This window comes from Piliocolobus tephrosceles, chromosome 8 (genome assembly GCF_002776525.5).
Source record: "Piliocolobus tephrosceles isolate RC106 chromosome 8, ASM277652v3, whole genome shotgun sequence".
Classification (NCBI taxonomy): Eukaryota; Metazoa; Chordata; class Mammalia; order Primates; family Cercopithecidae; genus Piliocolobus; species Piliocolobus tephrosceles.
In genome coordinates this window covers 10,199,232-10,215,310 of record NC_045441.1, presented here as the reverse complement: position 1 = coordinate 10,215,310, position 16,079 = coordinate 10,199,232, and the positions used below count along the sequence as shown (strand labels likewise).

The 16,079-nt window shown below is 48.8% G+C and overlaps 1 protein-coding gene across 4 annotated transcripts in view; it reads left to right on the top strand.

Annotated features, from left to right (window-relative positions):
• Nucleotides 1-12,640: 12,640 nt before the first annotated feature.
• IFT22 (intraflagellar transport 22) overlaps nt 12,641-16,079 on the top strand; it is a 6,802-nt gene continuing 3,363 nt past the window's right edge. Inside the window, exons 1-3 of one of the 4 annotated variants that reach the window (XM_023194492.1) lie at nt 12,641-12,782; nt 15,061-15,137; nt 15,871-15,960. In XM_023194492.1, coding sequence (XP_023050260.1) covers nt 12,744-12,782; nt 15,061-15,137; nt 15,871-15,960 — 206 coding nt within the window. In that variant the 5' untranslated portion in view covers nt 12,641-12,743. The remainder of the gene's footprint in view (nt 12,783-15,060; nt 15,138-15,870; nt 15,961-16,079) is intronic. The other 3 variants (XM_023194494.1, XM_023194493.1, XM_023194495.1) reach the window with 3 other exon arrangements.

Here is a 16,079-nt window from a genome sequence, read left to right as displayed (position 1 = left end):
TTTTTTTTTTTTTTTTTTTTTGGTTTGTTTTTGGTTTTGGGGTTTTTGTTTGTTTTGTTTTGAGACAGAGTCTGCCTCTATTGCCCAGGCTGGAGTGCAGTGGCGCCTCGCAGGTTCAAGCGGTCCTCCTGCCTCAGCCTCCGGAGTAACTGGGATTACAGGCATGTGCCACCACACCTGGCTAATTTTTTTTGTATTTTTAGTAGAGATGGGGCTTCGCTGTGTTGGCCAGGCTGGTCCCAAACACCTGGCCTCAAGTGATCCGCCTGCCTCAGCCTGTCAAAGTGCTGAGATTACAAGCGTGAGCCACTGTGCCTGGCAAGGGTGTTGTTATTATGACCATTTTACAGGCAGAAAAACTGAGGCCAGAGCACTTAAGTAACCAGTCCGGCGTCACCCATCTGGGAAGTGGTGGAGCCAAGCTTTGAATTCAGGCCATCTGGCTGCATAGATCCAAACCCCATGTACCTTCATCACTGCTTCTCACAGCAACCCATCCAAAGACAGCTGAAACAGCCACGCTCCAGCCTGAATTGTGAAGCTTTTCTGATAGCACTGAACTAATTGAATCAAGCCATTTTGTTATTGTTGCTGCTGCTGCTGTTTGGCTTATTTGTTTGGGGTTTTCAGTTTTGTTTTGTTTTGTTTGTTTTTGAGACAGAGTCTCATTCTGTCACCCAGGCTGGAGTGCAGTAGCACAATCTCGGCTCACGGCAACCTCTGCCTCTCAGGTTCAAGCGATTCTCGTGCCTCGGCCTCCCAAAGTGCTGGGGTAACAGGCGTGAGCCACTGTGTTTGGTTGGTTTGATTGGTTGGTTCATTGGGTGGTTGGTTGTTTTGCCTGAGTGAATTAATGTCTGGCTACCATGTGCCAAGCATCTTCACATGGTCTCACATGATCTCATTTTATCTTCCCAATAATCCCATGACATATGGACGACTATTCCTATTTTGCAGAGGTTCAGACAAGACTTACATTCATAGGCTGGGCTCCGTGGCTCACACCTGTAATCACAGCACTTTGAGGGGCCAAGGCAGGAGGATCACTTGAACCCAGGGGTTCAAGACCAGGCTGAGTGACATAGCAAGATCCAGTCTCTATTTTTATTTATTTTTTATTTATTTTGAGACAGAATCTCACTCTGTTGCCTAGGCTGGAGTGCATTGGCACAATCTCGGCTCACTGCAACCTCCGCTTCCCAGTCTCAAGTGATTCTCCCACCTCCATCTTCTAAGTAGCTGGAACTACAGGGATTCGTTACCATGCCTGGCTAAGTTTTGCATTTTTTTGTAGAGATAGGGTTTTGCCACGTTGCCTAGGCTGGTCTCAAACTTGTGAGCTCAAGCGATCCTCCCGCCTCCCAAAGTGCTATGATGACAGGCGTGAGCCGCCTAGCCCAGGCCCATCTCTATTTTTTTTTTTCTTTCTTTTTTGAAACAGAGTTTCTCTTTTGTTGCCCAGGCTGGAGTGCAATGGCACGATCTCGGCTCACCACAACCTCTGCCTCCCAGGTTCAAGTGATTCTCCTGCCTCAGCTTCCCAAGTAGCTGGGATTACAGGCACATGCCACTCTGCCCGGCTAATTTTGTATTTTCAGTAGAGACAAAGTTTCTCCATGTTGGTCAGGCTGGTCTCGAACTCTCAACCACAGGTGATCTGCCCACCTCGGCCTCCCAAAATGTTGAGATTACAGGCGTGAGCCACTGCCCCCAGCCAAATCCCAGCTATTCAGGAGGCTGAGGCAGGAGAATTGCTTGAACCCGGGAGGCGGAGGTTGCAGTGAGCCGAGATTTTGCCATTGCACTCCAGCCTGGGCAACAAGAGCGAAAATTCCATCTCAAAAAATAAAAATAAAATATCAGAAGACTTATAGTTACCCTAAGTCATACTGGTAGTGTTTAGACTGAACGAAACCCCTTCATTGGCAATGGGTACAGATGAGGCCTTTCAGCTCATAGACTAGGGAACGTGACTTCCAGCCCCCTTTCCACCAAGAGATTTGAAGGGAACAGGCGGAGTCCACGACAGAGCGGGGGACTCTCCCAGGGGCAGCCGATGAGGGGAAAGTCACAGGAAACAGCCTCCTGCTCCTGGTCGCATTGTCTTGTGCTGTCCTGACTTGCAGGCACCATGACTTGAGGAAAACCATCTTCCCTTCCAAAACCCGCTCTGGAGATGGATTAGATAACCATGGCAAAGTGCTTTGAAGACAAGAGATGTAGGAAATGTTCTGTGCGGGTGGATTCCCAGGGCACTTCAGACCAGATTAAGGCCCACGAATGTGTCTGCTCAGTTGGCTGGGATGCTTTGTGTAGAAAAGGAGTCTTTCCCAAAACATTGCTCCTACAGGGGCTGCCAAAATCCGCCCAGCTCTGCTCCACACCCAAGTGTGTCTTCCTTCAGCGTGGCTGTCACATGACGAAAAGGAAATTTCTACACTCAGTTCAATTGTGGACTGGTCCATGTAATGTTGACACGCACTTAGATATCAAAGTGTGTCTTTGATGAGAAACAACTACTGAATGTTTTATTTTTGGGTGCCTGTTTTTTAAAAAGTATTTTATTTGTATAAAAAAATAAATAGAGATTAGGTGTGGTGGCTCATGCCTGTAATCCCAGCACTTTGGGAGGCCAAGGCGGGCTGATCATGATGTCAGGAGTTTGAGACCAGCCTGGCCAATATGGTGAAACCCCATCTCTACTAAAAATACATAAATTAATCAGCATAGTAGTGCACACGTGTAGTCAGTCCCAGCTACTCGGGAGGCTAAGGCAGAAGAATCGCTTGAACCCAGGAGACAGAGGTTGCAGTGAGCTAAGATCACGCCACTGCACTCCAGCCTGGGAGACAGAGGGAGACTCTGTCTCAAAAAGAAAAAAAATTAGTCGGGCGTGGTGGTATGTGCCTGTAATCCCAGTTACTTGGAAGGCTGAGGCAGGAGAATCACTTGTACCCAGGAGACGGAGGTTGCAGTGAGCCAAGGCAGTGCCACTTCCCTCCAACCTGAGCAACAAAGTGAGACTCCGTCTCAAAAAAATAAATAAATAAATAAAATAAAAACAGAGATCAGGTGTAGTGGCTCACGCCTGTAATCCCAGCACTTTGGGAGGCCGAGGCGTGCAGATTACCCAAGGTCAGGAGTTCCAGACCAGCCTGGTCAACATGGTGAAAACCCATCTCTACTAAAAATACAAAAATTAGCCAGCGTGAGGGTGCACACCTGTAGTCTCAGCTACTTGGGAGACTGAGACAGGAGACTCACTTGAACCTGGGAGGCAGAGCTTGCAGTGAGCTGAGGTCACGCCATTGCACTCCAGCCTACGCGACAGAGTGAGACTCCATCTCAAAAATAAAAAATAAAAATAAAATAAAACAGCTTTGGCCGGGCGCGGTGGCTCAAGCCTGTAATCCCAGCACTTTGGGAGGCCGAGACGGGCGGATCACGAGGTCAGGAGATCGAGACCATCCTGGCTAACACGGTGAAACCCCGTCTCTACTAAAAAAAATACAAAAAACTAGCCGGGCGAGGTGGCGGGCGCCTGTAGTCCCAGCTACTCGGGAGGCTGAGGCAGGAGAATGGCGTAAACCCGGGAGGAGGAGCTTGCAGTGAGCTGAGATCCGGCCACTGCACTCCAGCCTGGGCGGCAGAGCGAGACTCCGTCTCAAAAAAAAAAAACAGCTTTATATGAAGGCCGCAATTTTATTCAGGGGAAAAAAAAGACTCTAGGATTATCCTGGTTAAATATAAGATTAAAGCCTGACTCAAGAAGGAGTAATGCAACCAATTTGAAATGGCATTAGGAAAGCAAGTGTTACTGGATATGGTGGCTCATGTCTATAACCCCAGCACTTTGGGAGGCCGAGGCAGGAGGATCATTTGAGCTCAGGAGTTCAAGAACAGTCTGACCAACATGGTGAATTCCTGTCTCTACTAAAAATACAAAAATTAGGCCAGACACAGAGGCTGACACCTGTAATCCCAGCACTTTGGGAGCCTGAGGCGGATGGATCACCTGAGGTCGGGAGTTTAAGACCAACCTGACCAACATGGAGAAACCCCGTCTCTACTAAAAATACAAAATCATCCGGGCGTGGTGGCACATGCCCGTAATTCCGGCTACTCGGGAGGCTGAGGCAGGAGAATTGCTTGAACCCAGGAGGCGGAGGTTGCAGTGAGCCGAGATCGTGCCATTGCACTCCAGCCTGGGTGACAAGAGCAAGATTCCGTCTCAAAAAAAAAAAAAGAAAAAATCTAGCTGGGCATAGTGGTGTGTGCCTGTAATCCTAGGTACTCGGAGGCTGAGGTGGGAAGATAACTTAAGCTTGGGAGGTTGAGGCTGCAGCAAGCTGATTGCGCCACTGCACTCCAGCCTGGATGACAGAGGAAGACCCCAATCTCTCTCTCTTTTTTTTTTTTTTTTTTTGAAACAGAGTCTCACTCTGTCGCCCAGGCTGAAGTGTAGTGGCATGATCTTGGCTCACTGCAACCTCCACCTCCCGGGTTCAAGTCGTTCACCTGCCTCAGCCTCCCAGGTAGCTGGGATTTATAGGCACACACCACCATGCCTGGCTAATTTTTGTAATTTTAGTAGAGACAGGGTTTCACCATGTTGGCCAGGCTGGTCTCGAACTCCTGGCCTCAGTCAATCCACCTGCCTCGGCCTCCCAAAGTTCTGGGATTATAGGCATGAGCCACCACACCCAGCTCCCAATCTCAAAAAGAAAAAAGATATTGACCAGGGCCACTGTCATCTGAAGGCTTGACCAGGGCTAGAGGACTCACTTTCAAGGTAGTTCATTCATTTGGTTGGTGTATGGATGCCAGCTATAGGCAGGAGGCCTCAGTTTCTCACCACATGGAGCTCTCTACAGGGTTGCTTGTGTCCTCAAGATGTAGCAGCTAGCTTGGACCAGAGAGAATAATCCAAGAGAATAAATGGTGGACGGAATGTGGGATGCCTGTTGATAACCCATCCTCGGATGTCACACATCCCTCAGTATCTAATTGGTGTAACTATTCTCACACTGCTATAAAGACATACCTGAAGGCCAGGCTCAGTGGCTTACACCTGTAATCCCAGCACTTTGGGAGGCCAAGGAAGGCGGATCGCCTGAGGTCAGGAGTTCCAGACCAGCCTGGTCAACATGGTGACACCCTGTCTCTACTAAAATACAAAAAATAGCCAGGTGTGGTGGTGGACGCCTGTAATCCCAGCTACTGGGGAGGCTGAGGCAGGAGGATGGCTTGAACCTCAGAGGCGGAGGTTGCAGTAAGTCGAGATCATGCCATTGCACTCCAGCCTGGGTGACAAAAGCGAAACTCTGTCTCAAAAAAAAGGAAGAGAGAGAGAGAAGAAAAGTGTTTAGACAAGGCATGGTGGCTCACATCTGTAATTCCAGCAATTTGGAGGCTGAGGTGGGCAGACAGCTTGAGGCCGGAAGTGTGAGATCAGCCTGGGCAACATGGCAAAATCTTGTCTCTACAAAAAAAAAAAAAAAAATTAGCCAAATGTGCTGATGGTGCTCCTGTGGTCCCAGACACTTGGGAGGCTGAGGGAGGAGAATCACTTGAGTTCCAGGAGGTCAAGGTTGCAGTTAGTCGTGATTGCGCCATTGCACTCCAGCCTGGGAAACAGGGCAAGACCCTGCCTCAAATTGAAAAAAGAAAGAAATCTCTTAAACTCTTGGGCTTAGTGGAAACCAGCATCCAAGATGGCTCCAGTAATTCTCACCCCCTGTATTCATGATCTTTTGTCATCCCTTCCTGCATGGAATAGGGTTGACCTGTTGATATGGTTTGGGTATGTGTGCCCACCCAAATCTCATAAAGAACTGTAATCCCCAGTGCTGGAGGAGTGGCCTGGTGGGAGGTGATTAGATCATGGTGGGTGGCGGGTGGTTTCTAACGGTTTAGCACCATCCCCCTAGTGCTGTCTCATGATAGAATTCTCATGAGATCTGGCTGTTTAAAACTGTGTAGCACGTCCCCCTCACCCACTCTCTTCTACCTGCTTCTGCCGTGTAAGATGTGCTTGCTTCTCCTTCACCTTCCACGGTGATTATAAGTTTCCTGAGGCCTTCCCCGAAGCAGAAGCCTATACAGCCTGTAGAACTGTCAGCCAATTAAACCTCTTTTTTTTTCTTTTCTTTTCTTTTTTTTCAGACAGCTCTGTCGCCCAGGCTGGATTGCAGTGGTGCAATCTCGGCCCACTGCAACCTCCACCTCCCGCGTTCAAGAAATTCTCCTGCATCAGCCTCCCAAGTAGCTGGGATTACAGATGTGCACCACCATGCCCAGCTAATTTTTGTATTTTTAGTAGAGACAGGATTTCACCATGTTGGACAGGCTGGTCTTGAACTCCTGACCTCGTGATCTGCCCACCAGCCTTGGCCTCCCAAAGTGCTAGGATTACAGGCGTGAGCCACCGTGCCCTGTCTAAACCTCTTTTCTTGGTGCCAAGAGCTGAGCTGAGCACCTTGGATGAGTTAACACATGTATCCTCCAAATAATTCCACAGGCCGGGTGGAATTATAAATTACCCAGTCTCAGGTATGGTTTGTTTTTGCTTGTTGTGGTGTTTTTGTTTGTTTGTTTGTTTGTTTGTTTTTGAGACAGGGTCTCACTCTTGTCGCCCAGGCTGGCTGGAGTGCAGTGGTGTGATCTCGGTTCACTGCAACCTCCACCTTCTGGGTTCAAGTGATTCTCCCGCCTCAGCCTCCTGAGTAGCTGTGATTACAGGCATCTGCCACCACACTTGGCTAACTTTTGCATTTTTAGTAGAGACAGGGTTTCACCATGTTTGCCAGGCTGGTCTTTTTTTTTTTTTTTTTTTGAGACAGAGTCTCGCTCTCACCCAGGCTGGAGTGCAGTGGCGTGATCTCAGTTCACTGCAAGCTCCACCTCCCAGGTTCACGCCATTCTCCTGCCTCAGCCTCCCGAGTAGCTGGGACCACAGGCGCCCGCCACCACACCTGGCTAATTTTTTGTATTTTTAGTAGAGACAGGGTTTCACCGTGTTAGCCAGGATGGTCTGGATCTCCTGACCTCGTGATCCGCCTGCCTCAGCCTCCCAAAGTGCTGGGATTACAGGCGTGAGCCACTGTGCCTGGCAACCAGGCTGGTCTTGAACTCTTGGCCTCAAGCCATCTACCCACCTTGGCCTCCCAAAGTGCTAGGATTACAGGTGTGAGCCACCACGCCTAGCCTCACTCACCTAATTTCAAATTGTCTTACTACAAAATTGGTACTCTTTCCATGACACAACACTGCCTCCCAAAATCCCTTCTACAGGACACGGCCAAATGCAGGCTACAGGCTGCTGGTCCGGCCATATCCCTGTTTCGCTGCTTTGCCAAAAGCTTTATCTTCAGTTGGCTAGGAAATATTTTTATATTGAAAGAATAAAAAAAAAAAAAAAAAGAAAGAATAGCTCAGGCTTTCTAATGGGAATTGATGAAAAGTAATTTTTACGTCGATTTATCCTAAACCAAACTTGCTGGACATCATCTCTGGCTAGAGCTTTATTCCTTTTTTAAAATTAAAAAAAAAAGATGACAGCATTCACAGGGGACAAAATATTTCCAGGTTACAAACCATTTTGTGAAATTCCCGTCTTCAAGAGTTGAACGGAAAAGGTTCAAATCCTCGCGTTGTGGAAGGTGATTGAAGGGCATTTGATTCCCTTGAGTCACAGGAAACCCACAATTTATTCTTTAGTAATAAAAACTGCATGTGTAATCATTGAGACCATGGAGGGTCAACTCAAATTAAAGATTTTATGGCTGGGGGTTATATTAAATCTTTTCAACAATTTATAGAAGGGATTTGAAATATGTCAAACTTATTTCTTTAGGTTTTATGCAAGAGAAAGATTTTATTGCATTGAAACACAGAAGGAGGAGAAAAATGACTCTGAGTTCACCCAGTTCTCACCCCCGCTAATGATCTATTGCTCACTTTACAATCAAAGGCTGGGTATTAAGCTGTCTGAAGTCAACCTCTTCTAATTAAAATGAAAGTCATAAAGCAAAAGTATTTCAATAATTTACAACAATCATCCCAAATGTATACAGCACATATATTGAAGAAATGTAAAGCATTTCATATTTTTTATTTCTCTCACCTGGACCAAAAACTAAAGGCTCTTGGGAGGATTAAGGGAACATTCATTAACTTAAATATTTATAGAGTAAATGAGTATGTATGTGTTTCTATGTGTGTGTTATGAAGGTGAAGATGAAACTTACATGTCTTTTATCTTTTTTTTTTTTTTTTTTCAGATGGAGTCTCACTCTGTTGTCCAGGCGGGAGTGCAGTGGCACTATCACAGCTCACTGCAACCTCTGCCTCCCAGGTTCAAGCGATTCTCCTGCCTCAGCCTCCTGAGTAGCTGGGACTACAGGTGTGCACCACCACATCTGACTAACTTTGTATTTTTAGTAGAGATGGGGTTTCACCATGTTGCACCAGGCTGGTCTCGAACTCCTGATCTCAGGTGATCTGCCTGCCTCAGCCTCCCAAAGTGCTGGGATTACAGGCATGAGTCACCGTGCATTCCCTTTTTTTTTTTTTTTTTTTTTGAGACAGAATCTCGCTTTGTCACCCAGGCTGCAGTGCAGTGGCATGATCTCCACTCACTGCAACCTCTGTCTGCCCCCTGGGTTCAAGCAAATGTCCTGCCTAGCCTCCCAAGTAGCTGGGATTACAGGTGCCCACCACCACGCCCAGCTAATTTTTGTATTTTTAGTAGAGACAGGGGTTTCACAATATTGGCCAGGCTGGTCTTGAACTCCTGACCTCAGGTGATCCACCCACCTCAGCCTCCTAAAATCACATCTGTATTACAGATGTGAGCCACCGCTCCCGGCTGAATCTTATTTTTTTGAGTCAGGGTCTCCTTCTGTCACTGAGGCTACAGTGCAATGGCACGATCGTGGCTCACTGCAGCCTCAAGCTTCTGGGCTCAAGCGATCCTCTCACCTCAGCCTCCCCAGTAGCTGGGACTACAGGCATTCCACCACACCTGGCTGATTGTGTGTGTGTGTGTGTGTGTGTGTGTAGAGACAGGGTCTTGCTTATTGCCCAGGCTGGTTTCAAACGCCTGGTGTCAAGTGGTCCTCCCACCTCAGTCTCCCAAAGTGCTGGGATTGCATGTGTGAGCCACTGCACTGGTCCAGAACCAACACTATTGAGCATCTAGGGTGTACCAGGCTTAGAGTTGTGATCAGTGGACCCAAACACCAATGATACCCTTCAGTGAAGGCATGTATTGTTAAGAAATGTAGCACACAAACTTCCACCCAGTGCAATGAAGTAAACACCGAGGTGAGGAAGCCTGGACTCTGGACCTGGCAAGAGGCAAAACCATTACTGTGCACAGAGGGGAAACGGCATCTCTATAAATAGAAAGGAGAACTGCGCCAGGCGCAGCGGCTCACGCCTGTGATCCCTGCACTTTGGGAGGCCGAGGCGGGCGGATTCCATGAGGTCAGCAGTTCGACACCAGCCTGGCCAACGTGGTGAAGCCCTGTTGTTACTAAAAATACAAAAATTAGCCGGACATGATGATATGTGCCTGTAATTCCAGCTACTCAAGAGGTTGAGGCAGGATAATCACTTGAACCGAGGAGGTGGAGGTTGCAGTGAACCGAGATCTCACCACTGCCCTCCAGCCTGGGTGACAGTGCAAGACTCCATCTCAAAAAAAAAAAAAAAGAAAGAAAGAAAAAGAAGAAAATAAAAGAAAAGAGAACTGAAGCTGCTGAAAACCCATGGTTCCTGCCTCCTCCCTGACATCAATTTAGGATACTCATACTTTGCTTTACTGTAATAGCTCTATTTGCAAATGAAAATTAAACTGTACATGGGGCTGGGCTCAGTGGCTCAGTCCTGTAATCCCAGCACTTTCAGAGGCCAAGGCGGGCAGATCAGACAGGACTTGAGGTCAGGGGTTCGAGACCAACCTGGCCAACATGATGAAACCCCGTCTCTACTAAAAATCCAAAAATTAGTGGCGTGTGGTGGCACACACCTGTAATCCCAGCTACTCAGGAAACTGAGGCAGGAGAATCACATGAACCTGGGAGGCAGAGGTTACAGTGAGCCGAGATCATGCCACTGCACTCCAGCCTGGGTGACAGAGTGAGACTCCATCTCAAAAAAAAAGCCTGTGCATGGGAAAACACTTGACAAGCTGCACTCCACATGTTGGTCTCTCCATCTGGCCTAGAAGCTACCAGGACAAAGGGACTGTGCAGAACCACCTCCAGAACCCAGCACCTACCAATGTGCCTGGCACCAGTTCTCCCAAAGCCAGGTCCAGAGACCTAACAGTGTATGCCTCATGCCAAAAATAGGAGGAGCAAAATTTTCCCCAATTTTCCCAGGTGTGAAAAGGAACAACTTTTTTTTGTTTCTTGAATTTTTGAATCTTTAAATTTTTTTAATACATAGAAAAGAATGTATATAGTATATGGTGATTATAAAGCAATAGTAATAAAATAAACCCCTGGGAACATGTACGGGTGCCAAAAAAAAAGGAATGACTCACAGAAAGACATTTCAAAAAGATGCAGAAACCAGCTCGAAGACATTCCCGGTGGCCATATGAACGGCAATTTGAGCATCAAAGTGAATTCAGATTGTAAACCAGTGTATAAAACAGGAAAGCAGAGCCAGGCATCGTGGCTCACACCTGTAATCCCAGCACTTTGGGAGGCTGAGATGGGAGGATCGCTTGAGGTCAGGAGTTCGAGACCAGCCTGGGCAACATGACAAGACCCCATCGCTACATAAAATTAAAAAAAATAACCGGATGTAGGGCACGTGCCTATAATCCCAGCTACTTGGGAGGCTGAGGTGGAAGGATCTCTTGAGGCCAGGAGGTCAAGGCTGCAGTGAGCTATGATCGCACCACTGCACTCCAGCCTGGACAATAGAGCAAGCCCATGTCTCAAAAAAAAAAAAAAAAAAAAGGATACCTTTTAAAAATGAGGACTGGCTGGGCACAGTGGCTCATGTCTGTAATCCCAGCACTTTGGGAAGCCGAGGCAAGCGGATCATGAGGTCAGTAGTTTGAGACCAGCCTGGCCAACATGGCAAAACCCTGCCTCTACTAAAAATACAAAAATTAGCCAGGCGTGGTAGCATGCACCTGTAATCTCAGCTACTCAGGAGGCTGAGGCAGGAGAAACACTTGAAACCAGAAGGCAGAGGTTGCAGTGAACCGAGATCACGCCACTGCATTCCAGCCTGGGCAACAGAGCAAGACCCTGTCTCAAAAAAAAAAGAAAAAAGATATTAATTTAATCAATCAACGACATGTTGAAATTGAGAACTCTTCCTTACTGTTCACTCAGCAGTTATGTATTTTTATTTATTTATTTTGAGACAGAGTCTTGCTGTGTCACCCAAGCTGGAGTACAGTGATGCCATCTTGGCTCACTGTAACCTCTGACTCCCTGGTTCAAGCGATTCTCCTGCCTCAGCCTCCTGAGTAGCTGGCATTACAGGTGCATGCCACCACACCTGGCTAATTTTTGTATTTTTAGTAGAGACAGTTTTCACCATGTTGGCCAGGCTGGTCTCGAACTCCTGACCTCAAGCGATCCACCAGCCTCGGCCTCCCAAAGTGCTGGGATTACAGGCCTGGGCCACGGAGGCAGGCCAAGCAGTTCTTTTCAATACAAAGACTATGTAACTATGTTACCGAAGGTTAAAGATTTGATAGTGGGTTGACGAGGAATTTTTGTCATATCAGCCCTTTGTGGGCCAGAATATTTTGCACCGGCATTCTCGGCACATAGACATTTAATATCATGGCCTTATCCGAAATTCTGACTTGACTCTATTTTCAGACTGATCTAACTAATTGAATTTAGCAGCAATGTTTCTAGACACCTGCACTGACTAAAGGATTCCAGCCATCATCTCTTTGGTTTCTCCTAGGTCAGACGAATGGTAGTGAGTGGTGAATCCTTCTACAGAAACCAGACTTTCACCTGATCTTTTTAAAGCTGGGTCACAGCTATGATAAATCGGCTCCCAAGTGGACGGCCACAGTGATATCATACCACAGTGATAAAGGAGTCAAGGCTTAGTTCCAAGGCCAGCTTGGCACTTGTATGTCCTGTCTGAGCTCTCGAGATTATTTGGAGAAACAAAAATTTGGAAACGGCCATTCCGCCCCCTCCTGGAGTCTTGCTTTCCGCGTCTCTACCGAGACGGATGGAACGGGCCTGCAGTCCCAGAATTTTGGGAAGGTGGAGGTGGGAGGATCGTTTCAGCCCAGGAGTTCGAAAACAGCCTGGGCAAAATAGCAAAACCCGGTCTTACAAATACAAAAATTTTAAAAATTAGTCGGACGTGATGGCGTGTGCCTGTAGCGCCAGCTACTCGGGAGGCTGAGGTAGAAGGATCGTTTGAGCCCAGAAGTTGGAGGCTACAGTGAGCCGAGATCGCGCCACTGCCCTCCAGCCTGAGCGACAGAGTGAAACCCTGTCTCTAAAATAGAGGCCAACCCTGCAGAACCGCGTCTACCACCCGCGCTTTGTGACTTCTCTCCGACCCCCACCCAGTCACAGACGCGCTCACTTTCCGCCCCGCGCGCCGGAAGTGGCCGAATCCCGTCGGCCCCTGCGGGTCGCTCGCCGTCGCCATGGAAACGAAAGCGGCCAAGGAGCTCTCTGCTCTAACTCGCCGGTTCCGGTGGGCTCCGGCCTGCTACGCCGCGGCGGACAACGATGCTGAAGGCCAAGATCCTCTTCGTGGGGCCTTGCGAGGTGAGTCCCGGCCCGGCGCGGCAGAGGGAGCGGGGAGCAGGCCTCGGGGCCTGAGCGAGCGCAGGTCCCCACCCGTCTGGTCTGTAGCTTGCTCCAGGAGGCGAGAACCCGGGCCCACCGCGCCCATCCCGGCTGGCGCCCCTGCCCTTTCCGCGAACTCCGTGCTTTCAGACCTTGATTCCAGCCACTGCCCGGAGGAGGTAGTGGAGGCGAGCCCGGTGTTAATGAGCCCCGAAGGCCCAAGGTACTGAGTGGCATCACTGGAACCACAGCCTAGATTTCGTGACTCTTTCTCTTGCCTCCGGTATCCCCCTAATGAATGCATCTGTGGGTCTGGACTTTTGTTTGAGACAGGTTCTCGCCCTGTCGTCCAGGCTGGAGTGCAGTGGTGTGATCATAGCTCACTGCAACCTCGACTTCCCTGGGCTCAAGCAGTCCTCCTGCCTCAGCCTCCTGAGTACCTGGGACTACAGGCGTGCACCACCACGCCCGACTAGTTTCTCCCTGTCACCCAGGCTGGAGTGCAGTGGCATGATTTTGGCTCACTGCAAACTCCGCCTCCCCGGTTCAAGCGATTCTCCTGCCTCAGCCTCCTGAGTAGCTGAGATTACAGGCCCACACCATCACCCCTGGCTAATTTTTGTATTTTTTGTAGAGATGGGTTTTCACCTTGTTGGCCAGGCTGGTCTGTAACTCCTGACCTCAAGTGATCCGCCCGCCTCGGCCTCCCAAAGTGCTGGGATTAAAGGGATGAGCCACCACGCCTGGCCTTAATTTGTTAATTATTTGTAGAGACAAGATCTTGCTATGTTGCTTAGCACGGAGGCTGGTCTCCAACTCTTGGACTCAAAAGGCCTCCTGCCTCAGCCTCTCAAAGTTCTGGGATTACAAGTGTGAGTCATTGCTCGAGGCCTGGGCGTTTTACTATATGGTCCTGGAACCATTGGCTGTTAATGTGTGTGTTGGGGGCGTGGTAGTGGGGATCACATCTACATGTAAACTTCACATCATCCACAGAAATAAAGCTGAGATGGACTAAAGCTAAATGCGTTAAAAAGAAAAAAAAAAAAAAAAACTGGCCAGGCACGGTGGCTCACGCCTGTAATCCCAGCACTTTGGGAGGCCAAAGCAGTTGGATCACGTGAGGTCAGGAGTTCGAGACCAGCCTGACTAACATGGTGAAACCCCATCTGTACTAAAAATACAAAAATTAGCTGGGCATGGTGGTGCATGCCTGTAATCCCAGCTACTCGGGAGTCTGAGGCAGGAGAATCGCTTGAATCCGGAGGCAGGGGTTGCAGTAAGCCAAGATCGCGCCATTGCACTCCAGCCTGGGCAACAAGAGCGAAAGTACATCTAAAAAAATAAATAAAACCGGTAGAAGTCTTAGGCCAGGCGCAGTGGCTAACACCTGCCAGCACTTTGGGAGGCTGAGGTGGGGAGATCACTTGAGCCCAGGCATTCGAGACCAGCCTGGGCAACATAGGGAAACCCCACCTCTACAAACAATACAAAAATTAGCCGGGCATGGTGGTACACATCTGTAGTCCCAGCTACTCAGGAGGCTGAGGCGAGAGGATCACTGGAGCCCTACAGATCAAGGCTACAGTGAGCTGTGATCATGTTGCTGCACTCCAGCCTGGGCAACAGAGCAAGACCTTGTCTCAAAAAAAAGCAATGTGTATTACTCATATAATCCAGATGGACAAACTGCTCCATGTGAGATTATAAGACAGCTAGCCACGAGTCCCCAGGCTGACTTTGATCTTCTCTGTGACGTAAAAGAACTCCTTGACTGGGCACAGTTTCTCATCCCGGTAAACCCAGCACTCTGGGAGGCCCACGCGGATGGATCACCTGAGGTCAGGAGTTTGAGACCAGCCCAACTAACATGGTGAAACCTGGATCTGTACTACAAATACAAAAGTTAGCTGGGCGTGGTGGTGGGCGCCTATAATCCCAAATATTTGGGAGGCTGAGGCAGGAGAATCATTTGAACCCGGGGGTTTCAGTGAGCCTAGATCACAGCCTGGGCAACAAGAGTGAAACTCTGTCTCAAAAAAAAAAAAGAACTTAATCCCATGCTCCTTGGGCCCCAGACCAGGCTGTGCCCACTGCACTAGAGCAAGACAGTGTGGTCATAACCACCCCAGTGATCTCTGGGTGCCGATGACCTATACTGCACCGCACCAGCTTCCAGGCCACCTCTTGGGGTGATTTTTTTCGGTTTCCTTTTCTGCCTTTCAACAAAGACCTTTATTTGCACTCATTTTCACAGAGTGGAAAAACTGTTTTGGCCAACTTTCTGACAGAATCCTCTGACATCACTGAATACAGCCCAACCCAAGGAGTGAGGTGAGCCCTGACAAATCTGTGTCCCCAAGAGTGCCCAACCGGCTGGGCAGGGAGGCTCATGCCTCTAATCCCAGCGCTCTGGGAGGTCAAAGTGGGGGGATTGCCTGAGCCCTGGGCAATATAGGGAGACCCCATCTCAACTAAAAATAAAACATTAGCCAGGTAAGTTGGCGTGTGCCTGTAGTCTCAGCTACACGGTAGGCTGAAGCAGCAGGATTGCTTGAGGCCAGGAGTTGGAGGCTGCAGTGAGCTATGATCGTGCCACTGCACTCCAGCCTGGGTGACAGAGTGAGACCCTGTCTCAAAAAAAAAAATTTAATAATAAAACAATTTAAAAAGACTGCCCAGCCATCACCCACCTCCTACTTTTGTTGCTGTTGGCCTTCCAAAAGTGTAATGCAGCCTCATTATTGGTGCTGCTGCTGCTGCTCTTCTTCCTCGTCTTGTCTCCCAGGCTGGAGTACAGTGGCACGATCTCGGCTCACTGCAACCTCCACCTCCCAGGTTCAAGCGATTCTCCTGCCTCAGCCTCCCCAGTAGCTGGGATTACAGGTGCCCACCATCATGCCCGGCTAATTCTTTTATTTTTAGCATAACGAGGGTTTCACCATGTTGTCCAGTCTGGTCTTGAACTCCTAACCTCAAGTGATCTGCCCACCTCAGCCTCTCAGAGTGCTGAGATTACAGGCATGAGCCACCGCACCCAGCCTACTGCTCTTCTTTTTCCTTTTAGGATCCTGGAATTTGAGAACCCACACGTTACCAGCAACAACAAAGGCACGGGCTGTGAATTTGAGCTATGGGACTGTGGTGGCGATGCTAAGTATGTTTCCTTTAAAGAAAGTCACTTCATCAAATGGTTTAAAAATCAGCTGCCCAGGTCAGGGGTGGTGGCTCACACCTGTAATTCCAGCACTTTGGGAGGCCAAGGCGGGTGGATCA